General features: G+C 36.4%; 1 protein-coding gene across 7 annotated transcripts in view; it reads right to left on the reverse strand.

Annotated features, from left to right (window-relative positions):
• The window catches only part of Dscam2 (Down syndrome cell adhesion molecule 2), a 410918-nt gene that overhangs the window by 76819 nt on the left and 319129 nt on the right, over positions 1-14970 (reverse strand). For all 7 annotated transcript variants that reach the window (XM_065235003.1, XM_065234999.1, XM_065235001.1 and 4 more), the window contains exon 6: positions 842-1290. In XM_065235003.1, coding sequence (XP_065091075.1) covers positions 842-1290 — 449 coding nt within the window. The remainder of the gene's footprint in view (positions 1-841; positions 1291-14970) is intronic.

A 14970-nucleotide genomic window follows, 5' to 3' on the forward strand; every position in this document is an offset into this window, starting at 1 on the left:
TAGGAGTGAGAAATAATTTTTCAAATTTATATAAACACGTTGTTATTGCTGCCGGCGGTGACGTGGTGGTGGTTTGGTGGTGATGATTTTGTCGAGGGAAATTAAGTGTGGGATTGGGTCGAATCGTAGATTTTCTTATCCGTGGAAATTTTCTGTGCCATTCCGTTGTTTGCCTTCTCCATAATTCTTTGGGGATGATGTTTTCCCACAGAATTATAACTAGCTCATTGGAGCGAAGATTTGAAAAATTCAAAATCTCATTACCTATTTAATAACCGAAGGCAGTTTATGGTTAATTAAGTTGGATTTAAATTGGATTGCATTAAAATTAGATAAATAAATAAACGGCAACGGTTGTTTGCTTAGGGACTATTATGAGCTTTGGTGTGCCTCGCCTTGACACCGAGCCTTGCTGAATATATTCGACTTGCTTGTTTGCGTGGGAGGAATGTTGTTGGAAAGAACGAAGTCGGCCACGGCAAAGCAAGTAGTATATTAGGATGTCCTACGTTTGCTTCAGGGATTATACAACACGTTGGGATGCTCGAGCATTTCTGTTTCGTACTGGTACGCGTTCAGGTGTGTTCGAAATGGATAGGTGAACTGCGGCTTGTTAATATCACCATCTAGGCTATGGAATGTGTGTCAATCTGGCGGTTGGCCAATGTAGCTACGTTTTATTTTAGGAGGGGTTGGGTATGTTTTATTTGTTCTATTATTATGATAACTGTGGAACATTAAAGTCTGTATTTTTGACGTGTTTAAAAATGTTGTAGTGTGGTTGTAGTTTATGAAGCACAAAAAATAATAATAATAAATAAATACTCTCACCGATACCTACCTCCAAGTTGCAGTTCGGCGGACGCTTGAAATGAATCGCCCTCTTGCCGCCGAACGACGCACTGGTACATTCCCTTGTCCTCCCGGGTAACACCGGTTACCTGCAGCGTATCTCCCACCCGCCCCGAGCTGGGCAGTTGGCGACCGTCCTTGAACCATGTGATGTGCTGTGGTCCCGCATTCATCCCATTGGCCGTAACCAGGCATCGGAACTCGGCAGTGCCGCCCATGTGAACACTTAGCACGTTTGGAGATATCTCAACATGAATCGGTGTCGACACCGTTAGCCGCAGATCGGCACTGGCTTCGCCACCGGCATTCGAAGCGGAGCACTTGTAGACTCCTCCATCCTCGCTCGTCACGGCCTCGATGGCTAGCACCGGCCCGAGCAGTCGTATCCGCGGTCCGGACGAGACGGGAATCGGTTCCGGTCCGTTATGGGTGTACCATCTGAAATTGAAAAAAAAATTGAGAAGATGTGAAAGAAGAAAATCAATTTCATTTCCAGCGTCCGGTGGTGGCGAGCTTGTTTCTTGATTGGTTGCACCCTGAAAGTGGCAGTTAGAAGTTTCACTTCTTTTCAATTGTGTACGACCAGAGGCAGGAAACAAGTTGAAATCAATTTCCGTTGTTTCCTTCTTGAAGAGGGTGAAATGGTTGAGATTGACACAGAATGCAAAATTAGAACGGCTGATGGTGCAATGACCGACGGGAGGAAGTACATTGAAGTTTAATAATATTGCGCATGTTATAATAAATTCTCATTATGAGGAAAATACAATAGTAGACATAGAACTCCGTAGATTTGATATAGAACATCATGCCCGGTATCGATGAACGGCTATCATGCAAGTGCGTTTCCGACGCAGCGAAATGAGAATTTAAGACAAGCACGCCAGTAAGAATTCCTCCGCGCTTCTATTTTATATAGTAAGGTCATTAGAGAAAACTGGACATACTTGATCCCTGGAACACTGTTTTCTCGAAATCCAGGAAAGTTTATTATTAAGATAAGTTTCCAAAAAGTTTCGTCTAGACGGAAGATAATGCTATTGGTGACGTTTGCGTCAGATTGCCTTTTTTTCCTTTATTTAACGTCGGTCTCTGTTCTGCAACCTAGTGCCAATCACCGACGGACATCGATTGCTATCCATTGACAGCAATCGAATGTGCTGGAAGCCAGCTTCCACACCTGCGTGGGATATCGCACCCATTCAACACACATTGGCTGGGACCAAAGGCTTTACTTCCCTTCCGAAGGAAGACGTAACTAGAGATTTGTATGCTTCAGAAAAATCCCACTGATCTCGGCTGGGATTGAATCCAGACCCATTGGGGCAATGCGTCAGATTGTGGAACGTATATATTTTTGAGAGCAGTTCTCATGTTTTCACTCTCTTAGACTTTTTTTTAACCAGTATGAACAATCTTAGTAACTTTTTAAATATTCATTTAAAACGTATAAGGTTTGGCAGCTGAATTTTTTTTTTGTGTGTGTGTGTGAGCCTGTATGAAAATCGTATGAAGTTTCAATTTTACCGCTGACATATATCCAACATTAAAACAGGGGATCAAGTGTGTCCACTAGGGTGGGTCAAGTTTACAACCCCCTGTTCCCCACTACTCTTTCAATGCATATTGAATTCCACAACAACACAGCAAAAAAATAATTTTGATATCACATCAAAGTGGATGCACTACAATCATGTCGAAAATTTCATGTAATTTTTATGACCACATAAATAAACAAATGCAGTAAAAGCAGCGTAATGTCAGTTCATGCATTGTATTAACGATAATTTTGCCCTTTTTAGCAAGTAATATTACAACATATTTTCGACATGATTGTAGTGCATCCACATTGACGTGATATCAAAATTTTTTTTTTGCTGTGAACTGTGTGTGGCCAAAGAATGTGGTAATTAAATAATTCCAACCACCGGTAGTCGTTCCGCTGGTTATTTCGTGTATGTATTTATAAATCGCAGGATATCACCCCTATGTCACTTTCCAGCTGATCCGGTTAAATTGGCCTTTCAAATGCCTTCAGGAATCGCAGGTGTGTATTGGCCTTTGTGCTGTTGCGGGTTGGTGAGTATTTTGTCCTGATTGAGAACATTCTCGCACGCATAAGTTTATTCATAATCAGCGTTAAATAAAACGAGCCAAGAAACTGCAATCATGAAAAAATGCTGTGACTCTGAATGTCAATGAAAGATTTGAATCTGATTAAAGTGTTATGCCAAAACAGTTTTGCGAGCAGTTAAATTGCGCTGAATAGTGAGTTTTATCTGCTTGATAGTGCGACAAATAAAGTAAAAAAAAAAATAATATTAGTGATCGTTCTTTGTCTGTTTGATGATGTTTGTTTAACATGTTGCTGGTTTTCTGTTGATGGTTAAAATGATTGCTTGTGGCAGAAAGTGGATACTGATCATCTCCGAAGTGGAGTGGTTCTTCAAGATCAGCGAATCCAAACACATAATGCAACCAACGATAAAGACAAAACTGTTGCTACGTCTACCACGATAAAAATCTCCTAAAAACACGGTAAAGTTTCTTTGCAACACAGCTCGATCGGAGTGGTAGAAGGATAATGATATATTGTTTGCCTGCTTAATGCTTAATCGGAATGGACTTAAGGCATACAAAAATCCCATTAGCACAGTGTATTATCTTCGGCGTTACTTCGTGAAGCAGATTACCAACAATTTGGGCATTTCCTTCTACCGGCCAGAGCTAGCTATATTGCAATGGCAGTTTTTTCATGATAAAAAGGGAAGTAGATTATATCATCATTGCTTTCCATTTCTGACATAGCGTTATCGTTCGGCTCATAGATTGCTTGTCATTTTGTCATTTTGAGATATTTTTGATTCATTGCTCAGAAACCATGAGATGATATTGGCTAGCAGATTACCTCACCGAATGGAATGCTAGAATTAGATGAAGAATTGGATAGCCCAGTTGTCCGAATTTGTTTGTGGTATGGATGTTTTAGTAAAAGATCAAATGTATGAAATGGTTTTGTATAGCCAACGATAACCAAAAATGTGATTTTAAATTTCATCTATTTTTTGTGTCGTGAATCTACAAATGAACGAATATTGTTTTCATGGATATAGAATTGATTCGTACTATTTCAATCCATAGATTTTTTTCCTTTGGTTTGTTTTCCGTGCTGAGCATCAATGCTACCGACTCGAGGGAGGCAGCTCCCACACCTGGACCCTACCTATCGACCCATCAACTCACGAACCGGGGACCCATAGATTTATTAATTGTTCATACGAATAATTCGTAGTATTTCGTAGAGTAAAATAATGTTTTTTTTAGGTAAATTACAAATGTATTTCGTTGCAGAAAACAGTGAAAAGCTTCGTGGTACAAACGAATATTTTCATTGAATAAACTATATTTTATTTTCAGCGTAGGTTCATTTAATTTCCCATGCATTATCCCATGTAAAAATAAACATTCTCCCGCAGATCCAGATCATAACCAAATTTGTTGAAATTTTACACCGTTGTTGAGGGCCTCAATACTTATTGAAAGAGCAGTGGGGAACAGGGGGTTGTGATCTACCATATAAATTTTACCCACCCTAGTGTCCACTCTTTCTTATACAATTCTTTGCAACAAACTCAATCATTTAAATAGTAAATCATTGTTCATTTAACATTATTCACTTACTCTTAGTTAAGACGTTTAACTCCTGTCGAAAATTTTCGACATATTTTATTCTTTTTAATAGTTGCCAATTGTTTTCTGTGTGGCATTTATCAATGACCATGACATTTACCAATAAAGGACATGTTAATCTAAAGCTTCAGAAATCATAGTTTCTGGTCATTTCTGGATGTGGCACTATCGCCCTAAGGGTGTCCGGAATTAGGTTAAAGGATACTAGGCCGAAGGTCATTAGCCCAGACTTAAATAAATTTGGACGAGATTACTTACACAGTTTTGTTTTAATATTTTAAAAACTTAAACATTTCTTCAAACTATTCGGACTTGGCAAGCAATTATAGTGCATTATTTTTATAGTATTTTTCCTTCATTAAAACATAAGTAGTTCTTCGAGTTTTACTGTTTTTTTGTGATTTTCCGTACATGATCAAAATATGCAATAATTTTTTTTTTCATATTTAAAAACCTATTCATTCTTTTCTTAAACCAATATTTATGACTATGTGATAGTTATCTTTGGATAAGAATTTCAGGGTGTCATTTGGCTGAATAAAATTCCCTGAGTTTTCCTGAGTTTTTTCAGAACTTTTACGGAAAATTCTCAGGTTTATAAGAAAGTTGTCTTTTTTTAATTCCATAAAAAATACGTTGTTTTTGGTAAAAAAACAACAACTTGATTGCCGCAAACGTTTTTAAGACATGACAATTAGTTCAATAATTATCATTAAAATTAAGTTTCGTTGGAATCATCATCGGAATTCAATTCTCATTGAATTTTTCTCAGAATTACCATCAGTAAGAAATCCTTGGAATTATCCTCAGAATTGTTAAAAAAATCATGTCAGAATGCCCTTTGAATTTTACTCCTTCCCTTGGAATTCTACTCACTCTGAAAGTTTCATAAGATTTAGCTTGCAGTGAAGAAACAAATTCCATAGATTTCTCAAGTAAGAACCCTCCTAAAATTCTTTCCCAAGTTCCTTTGATGTTCTCCTGGAATTCTTTTATTGTAATCCTCCTTCAAGCATACTACCAAAGTATTCTCCGAAATGAGTGCAGTTCCGAACGCCGTTGGATACGGTTGTGTTTTAAGTTTGTTCTCTGTTTTGTGCGTGCGTTCACTTTCATGATTTTCGGCTGCATTTGCCGGATTAGCGCTGGCACTCTGCCTCCTGGACGGTTATACGTGTGTGATTGGTGGTTTTCTCCCTTTATGGGAAGTTTTAGAATCGAGAAAGAAAATGTGATTCATCTTGTTTGTTTGCAAGCATCAGAAGAGATGCCTGCGTTGTTTGATTTTTTTCTCCCGGACCAGAAATTAGTGGTATCGCGAGTGATAATGTGCGTGAAAGAACTCGGTACGATCGGTGTTGATGTTGGTTCGCTTGCAACTATTTTTGCAAAAAAAATTAACTACGTAGACAGGATTTTGGGATTTTTGACCCCTCCCTCCCCCTGCGTAGACAATTGTCCATACATTTTTTTTTAAATTTGTATGTGCCTTGCATAATTGCCAACGCGACGTGACCAATTCAAGAGAATCTTATTATTTTTTATTAATGTCGCTTAAGAGTTGAATTTAATGAAGGTATAAGCGCTTTTTCGTAGCTTTTTTGTCTCCAGGTTTAAAAGATCATCGGTAGTAGAGGCTTATTCTTGTGTAAAGGGCACCACCGTGGTGTTTGAGTGTGAATAAAACCCAGGTTCTATTATATTATTATTATATATTCAATAATATTTATAACAGGACCAAAACACAACTGGAAGAAGCAACGTAACATTGTTTGATTTTCTCTAATGTATGTTTAACGTTTATATGACAGTGCAATTAACCTTTCCAGGAGAGAAAAAATTACATTACTGTTGATATATTTATTTGTATACTTGTAAGTACTTATTTAATTAAATTCGGAATATGTTTGATGAGGGAGCTTATTGTGTTCGCGAGTCCTTTGTTTTGGCTGGATTTACTGATTCAAATCTTTAAGTTTATTTTCAGTTTTTCGATTATGGAACATTTTTAGAATAATATTATAATGGTTCAATTTTTTCAGCCTTCGTTCAGGAAAATACAAAAACATTGTAACGCATGATAACAAGTGCATGAAAACTGCTAACTGTCCAAAAAACCTCGATTATTCTGACTATTGATTCATTCTTAAAGTTTACCAATATTTTAAAAGCATTCCATATTGCGTTAAACAATTCCATGGTGCATAATAAAGTGTTTGTTTCAATTTCAATAAAATATCAAAAGTTGTAATCAGTTAAATGTACTGAGGTTAACTTAAATCTAGCTTATTCGTATTTTGTTATATTTGTTTATTTCTTATTCATTATGTTTTATATATTGCATGATAAGTAAATTATTTTTATTTCACATATTTAAAATCCCATTATATCATTATAACTATAATTTTTACAGACAATAGTTGTCCTGCAGATCCTGAAGGACCAACAAATAGCAAATCATTGTTATTACCATTTTTATTTTACTATAATATAATATGATCTATGGTTTTCAGAATTTGGATTACCCAGAGAATAAATTGAATATCATCATACATTAGGCCAATGTTTTTAAATTGTTTTACCTTTGCAGAATTATTCATGGATACTTGTTTTTAAAATCTTGCATGCTCAAATAACCTTGATGAAATTGTGAAATCATTAGATCACTAGTTTTTACAAATTGAGGATGATTGCTAGTCCCAAGCATCGTCTATTGGTTCTTTGTGTCAGTACAGCTGATCTGGCAATAACAGAGTAGCAACCGTGGGCGGTCAATCATGCTTATGCTCACTACCAAAGTATTCTCCGAAAATTCCCTTGAAATTATGCTCTGTATTATTTTTCTTGAAACTATTCTCAGAATTCCTTTTCAAATCTGTAATCTTGGAAAATACTGAATGTCCGACATAATGAATATGTGTCTTCGTTCCAGGTTCTTACGAATTTCTCCAATTCTAGTTGTTCAAAAGAATTTCAAGAAAATGTGTTTAAATTTATAATTTGTGATAAATATTCATATTTCAGAATCTGAAAGAAGAATAATTCAAGCCTCTGATTTTTTTTAAATTTATTGTGTTACTGAAGATTAATCCGCTCAAGATCTATTATTATTCAATGAGTGAAAGAAAATAACGAGTAAAATTTAATGATTGCATAATAAAATGTATTATATTCTAAAAAAAAAAATCCTTAGCAGCACAATTTCAAAATTCCTTGAGTAATGATGAAATTTCCCGAGAATTCAAGGTTTTTACAGGAAAAATAAAATTCGTTGATTACGAGTTTTCCGTTTTTTTTTTTCCAGGAAGTAGACACCCCAAATTATTAAGTCATTTCTTTTTCTTCTTCCTGACCTGCGCCGGATGAATCTTCGCAAGTGTATAGAAATAAGACGTAATGACCGTTCGGCCTAGTGATCATTCGGCCCAATGACCTTTGACCTAATAACCCAGCATCTGCTCTGAGCATTCATATAACCTGTTTGATATAGCTCTAAATTAAATATAAATTAAATATAAATTAAATATAAATTAAATATAAATTAAATATAAATTAAATATAAATTAAATATAAATTAAAATATAAACATAAACAGGTATAAATTAAAGGTACGGACTATTCTCCCGAAATACCAGGAACATGTTCTAATGTGAGCGATAGGTCATGGGTACTCAATATGACCACCAGTTGTCATGTTTTTAAATTTCCTTTGACTTTAACATTTACCTCACACAATTCAAAAGCTGTACATTTGACATATCGAGACATAGAATCAATATTACACTACCGAGATCATCTATCAAAGGAGACATCGACTTGTACAAATATCGACCTATGGAGAGTACGATATATGGAAAAACGAAGGGACCGTGAAATTAGTAAAAGTGAAAGTGAATTAGTGTAAGTGATAGTGATACAGAAGTATTAGAATTAAAAGGAAAAACAACGTAATAAGGTATACAATACATTCCGTTGTTGACAATTATCCCAATTGTAACTATACTGTATTGGTCAATCGATCATATAGTCACCACAATACGTTTATAATATATTCTATGCTAACAAAACAATAACATTAAAATTTATTGTGATGTGATCAGGCTTGCTTCTACTCACTTGTTATAAAAAAAAATGATTTTCGGAATTTTGGAATCATTAGATATTATAATTATATTTTGTACTTATTAGATACAGGAAATGATTAAAAGTTGCCTTTTGTGTTTGACACATAAAACCTGTCAAATTCGCTTTCAGATAGTCACAATCAGCGATTTTACAACTGGCGAGCGCTCACTCTGAGTGAACGCTCACGAATCATAAATCCGCTGATTGTGACACTCTGAAAGCGAAATAGACAGGTTTCATGTATCAAATACATACTTTGCAACCTCCCCTTTTAACTTACAAGTACAAAATATCACAATAACATCTAACGATTTTATAATTCCGAAAAACATGCCATTGAAAAATATTACGACTTTAGCTCCTTCACTGTGGCAAAAACCAGTTTATACAGTCCAACCAGATTTCAGTGCTTTGGCAGTCATCTTGACTGATCATTGGTCCACATTTAGCCTGTTGATGTAAATAAATAAATAAATGTCTCCTAAATGTTTACAAAAAATCAGGTAAATTTAAATTTAATGTGTAAATTTACGCGATAAAACTACATGCATCATTTGAATGGTGAATTGTCAAAGAACATCAACATATTACCAATAATTTTGGTGCATTTTCAGATGTGTGTAATTTATTTAAAATATTATGAAATTTCTATACAACTTTGAATGTTGTTTTTTTATTTCCATCTGGAAAATCATAATTCAATTTATAAGAAAACTAGGGCTTTAGAGAAAGTTACCCTATACTGAGCAATTGAGTTGTTTTAGTTTTTATTAATTTGTCATTTACTACTCTGTTTTGGAAGAATCCAGGCACGCCCATGCTCATTGTAGATATATGTACAATGGCGAACGCATCGGACGGAAAATTTATTTATTGGCTTAATGGAGGCTATTAGGGACATTTTCGGATTCTCGTGCAATGATTTGTTCTCGATAAAAGCTTATGCAGTGAGAGAGACAAAATATAGGGACGAAAGTTTCAACGCATCGTATAGTGGCACTTTTGCACGTTGCGCGAAAATGCCCGATTGGGGCGGACAATTTATGCCAGAACCGCTTCTGCTGATGACAGATGATAATTGGATGGAAAATGTTTTATTCGTTGGGGTCATTTTGCACTTTGCTTGATCTTGCTACAAGTACGAGCGCTGCCGGCGGCTGTGGTTGACATAATAACTCTCTACCCAATGATCAGCGGGAAATTAATCAGCGATAATTACTATGAATAAATGTGGAAACATCTGACTGAGCTCTTGGTGAGGTATTAACTACCATTCACATGCAATACCGTCGTAAGTGGAGCAGGAATTAGGTCTAACACAATTCAATGTCGTTTCACATGTAAGCATCGCATCCGTTTTTAACCAGTGTAGGAAAAATCTATTCTGGGAGAGTTCATTTGATTTCACTATCACCCTCTGCCAAATACAAACAAGCGTCACAAATTGAAAGCTTTTCCCAGAAAGTTCAGCCCGAAATCGAATCAACAATGATATTTCCAATTTCCTCTAACCACTTTCTGGACGAATGAAAGATGAAATTTCAAACAACATCTCAATGGGTGTATGCGGAGAGCATGATCACGTAACAAATCGACTTCGGTTCTTGAAATTCAGCACGTTTTTTTTAAACAACACAAACAATATGAGAAGCTAGGAAAGTCATTTAGAAGAATATTTTCAGTAAATTATAATATATCTTGCCCCAATTCGTAAGGTAAGAAAAGGCGCTAAAGCGTGAGGCCAAAGTGCAGGTGAATAAGCCTCCGCAACCAATCATCATCAACATCATCATCATCACACTGGCCTTGTTGACGACGCCTTTTCAACGTTGCTCGTCTTCTTCATGTTTAAGTTTTCATGGCGTGGTGGTAGCAGCCAAGACCACCACCGACCGCACAACGCTTCGCTGCTGAGATGTAATAACAGCGTTTGAGTTTATGTCGGCATGTGGAAACAAAGAGGAAAACTCATTTCCGCATTCTGCACCCGCTTGTTAGCATGAAAAGGGTGAAGGGGGCAATACATGGTAGAGGTATTGTTATTACGAGACTTTGCTCCGAGACATAACTGGCATGTAACAGCGGCCCGGACAGAAGCAAAGCCAGCTCATGCAGAAGTGATGAAAATCGATGGAGTGGCATTTATATTTTTCTTTGAGTATAAATTGGGGAAATTGTGTGACAATTTCCACGGCCAATAAGAGTATTTGGTATACAATTTGCAAGTTTATTATAAGAAAGCTTTTTTTTTCTTTATTTAAAAGGTTTTCAGCCTAAAGGCTGGTTCGCCTCTGAAAGCTTTTTTTAAATGCGTTGAAAATAACCTTTTTTTTTGGTAAAACAATATCAGCAATTAACGCACATGTTTTTAGAACTTGGTAATCAGTTTTAAAGGCACAACAATCAAATTCATTAAATGTTAAAGTTTAACACTAACTTAATTTACTATAATATTACTAAGTCTAAGATCACAAAATATTTAATGTCTTAAAGTTTCATATTCCACGTTAGAGTTCAAGATATTGAAAATTTTAAGGCAAATAATTATATTATTTATTTCAAGTTTGTAATTAGCTGAAAGATCAGATATCTTCAGTTAAGACCCATTAACTTCACAACAGTTGGAGGAACTTTACAGAAGTTCTATTGAATGAAAGGAAATGCTGAGAATGTCAGTGAAGCTTTATAAACAAACTGAGAATGGAAGTTTACATCCTGAAAATATGGGGAACTTACTGGAAGCTGTATGAACCTCAAAGTGGTTCTAATAACTTCCGGAAAACTGCAAGAACTTTTAAGAAGGTCCTAGAATTTCAGAAAGCATCAATAAAATCTTCAGAAATATAGAGAAATTGAGGAAAATTGTGGAAACTTTTAAGAAGTTCTAGGTACTTCAGAAAAGCTAGATCTAAAGATCTTTGGGGAATTTCAGAAATCTTAATGGCAGTTCATGTTACGGTAGTCCAGCCGTTTGGAGCTGGTTAAAGATCTAAAGACTGGAACGCGCATAAATTGGTCGACAAAAAAATCATTTCTTTCAGTCAAAATTCATACCACAAAAATCATCTTATTTTTCTTATGGTAGTTCATTTCATATTTTTAAAGGAACTGCCGTGTCTTCCGCTTAACCCCTTCCATTAAATTTTGCACAGTGGTCTCATCGACCTTATTCGCCGCCGAACGCCAGTTTGATATAAACTGTTGCTAGTTTTCCATGGATTTATTAGTTTTTTTTTTGGGAAATTCCATTTGACCAAGGCCCAATACCGTTCGATAGGGCGGAGATCTGGGCTGTTGGTAGGGTTTGCGTCGTACCACTTGATTGTCTTTTTCCTATAGTGGCAGCTCGCTAAGTCCGGCCAGAATAGCACAGGTCTATAATGTTGCTTTAGGAATGGTAGCAGCCGCTTTTCCAGGCACTCCTGGACGTATGTAGATCTCTTGATTGATGGTTCACATAGTAATGAAAATGCCGCTTTTTAGACCACACGTGCATATGGACGCCAGACGAGATATTTTTTCGGGAACTTTGATAGTTTGATGGTTTTGAAAATTTCAGCCACCTACCCTTTTCCTGATGCGGTATAAAACTTCTGTCCCGGAAGCTGCTTGAAATCCGCCTACACAGAAGTTTCGTCATTCATGACGACACAGCCGAACTTTGTGAGCAGATTCGTATACAGTTTTCGGAACCGCTGCTTTGCCAACGTGTTTTGTTTGTAATCTCGGTTCGCCACCTTCACCTTCTTAAACGTCGACAACCCGGCTCGTTTCTTGGCCCGCGGCCGGATTCCACAAGGAGGGGGGGAGGGTGTCTGTCAAATACGAACAATCGTCGCCTACCTCGCATAACTGGTTTCAAACATAAGCAAGCCATAAGAAACCTACAGGGTTTGTTTACGTTTGGAACCAATTTCATACAAGAATGATCAGTAAGCTGATTTGACAGCACGTCCCCCCAGTGATTCCGCTTAAATTTCACCACCACCTTCTTCGTCGTCGCTGCCACGCCGATTACGATTGCCGCTGATTCCAGGCTTCCTGGCGGTTGATAGACGCTCCCCAAACACTTTTAAAACGTTTGTCACGGTCGATTTGGCCACATCCAGCAATTTTGCCAACTTGGCGTGTGAGAACGTCGGATTCTCTTAAGCGAGCAAAATTTTGACAAGCTGCTCCTCTTGCTTGGACGTCATATTGAAAACGGGAGAGCAAACGGTGAAAACTCATCATAGCAACCATTGTATATACACTCAACTTCCAAATGCAGCATTTTAGGTTTTTTATATGCATTTTTAACAGAAATACAACAATTTGAAGTTGACCAATTTTTGCGCGTTTAAGACTTTATAAGCGGAAATTTATGATCTTAAGCTGTTCCGATAATTTCAGGGATGTACAGCGACCTTCAGTGAATTGAGAGTTTCTGAAATATTTCAGGAGCTTCACAGAAGTTCAGAGACTTTCATGGAAGTTTAAATGTGTTAATGAGAATTCCATTTAATTTGGAGCAGAATCGAGATCTTCAAAACCGATCAAAGAATCAAAGGGCAGTTAAAATAATTTAATTTAATTTGCATAAACATTAAAGAAGATTCGAGATATTCAGGGAATTTGCGGAAACTTTAGCAAAGCTCTGACAGAATTTCTGGAATGCAAAATAAATTATATGAAAATGTGAGAGTATTTTGAGGGTTTTCAAGAACTTTTTTTTTTAAATGGTGAACATTAAGCTAAATTGTTAAGTTAATTAAAAAAATGCGAAAACTTTTAGCAAGCACCGATATCTTCAAGAAACTCCAGAAAACTTATAAGAAATTTAGAAATTTTTAGAAAGTTTCATGATTTTCAGCGCAGATCTGAGTACTTTGCGAACGATCAGCTAACTAAAGAAAAATTCCATTAAGTTAAAGAAGCGACTTACAAGTAGTTCCGTAGAATTATGTGAAATTCCAAGAATTCTATGATTGATCCGAAAAATTCAGAAGCGTCAAGGAATTATGAATATACTTCTATCCGAAATTTTTCCTGAACATCAAACAAATTTAGAGAACTTCAGGAAAGCATTGACAACTTCAGAGATGTCCAAATAAGTTCAGGAAAAACTAATGATATAAGGCAAAGCTCCGTGAGTGTTTATAAAGTTTATAAAACTTAAGGAAAATTGTTGAAAATTCATGCCAGTTCAAGTAATTTTGGTAAAATATGCGGGATCTTATAAAAAATACTGAAATATTCAGGGCCACCTACAGAACTTTATGGAAATTTAAAAATGTTTTGGCAGTTTAAATACTTGATGATGTCCAGACTATTGAAGAAGTTATGAATTAGTGTATAATTTCCATGAACTTCAGAAAAATCTTGATAGCTTCAGTGAAAATTATAGAACTATATTAATTATTTCATTTTGATTCCAAGAAAATTGCGGGAGAGTTAAGAAGTGTTTTCGAACGGAAGGTGTTGCATACCATCTACGGTGGAGTGCAGATGGATAACGGAACATGGAGGAAGCGAATGAAGCACGAATTGCAACTGCTGGGTGAACCTTCCATGGTCCACATTGCAAAAATTGGGTGACTACGGTGGGCTGGGCATGTCGTAAGAATGTCAGACGACGAAAATGGTTCTCAATAGCGACCCAATAGGAACAAGAAGAAGAGGCGCGCAGCGGGCAAGGTGGATCGATCAAGTTGAAGGCAACCTGCGGACCCTTAGCAGACTATGAGGCTGGCGACATGTGGTCATGGTTCGAGTAGATTGAAGACGACTCTTCGGACAGCAGAGGACATTAAGGCCTGAACCTGATTGGTAAGGTAAATATAAATATCGTATATTAGTGAGTAAATAAAAATTTTAAAAATGGTTTTCTTTGAGACATCACATCAGATTGCAAAAAGCTCTCGTCGATGTTTTCCTTTTATTATTTCGCACAAAACCATGTTTCTCCATATTAACATTTAATTTTATTAACTAAACAGATGAAAATTTACCACGTGTCCAAAGTAGCCCATCTTTTTACATTTCGAACTCCGAACTTGATAACTAGGGGAAATGGCTCTTGTTGGCCTATGGACTGGGCCCATCGCTAAAAATCTGCTATTTATCAATTTTATCTAGATGAACGCGTCATTGGGATGGTACTAATGGATATTTCTGGTCGCTATTGAAAATTTAGTCGATTGCTGAATTTATGTATGGGCCCAAATTAGGGGCCGACTTTACATCAATTTCCCCTATATGATGAACATTTTCTTCAATCAGTCTTGATCGTTCATATACTTCTCATTACACACCTTAAAGGTA

This window comes from Ochlerotatus camptorhynchus, unplaced genomic scaffold (genome assembly GCF_037179485.1).
Source record: "Ochlerotatus camptorhynchus isolate MF236.1 unplaced genomic scaffold, CSIRO-AGI_Acam_v1.1 ptg000457l, whole genome shotgun sequence".
Taxonomy (NCBI): Eukaryota; Metazoa; Arthropoda; class Insecta; order Diptera; family Culicidae; genus Ochlerotatus; species Ochlerotatus camptorhynchus.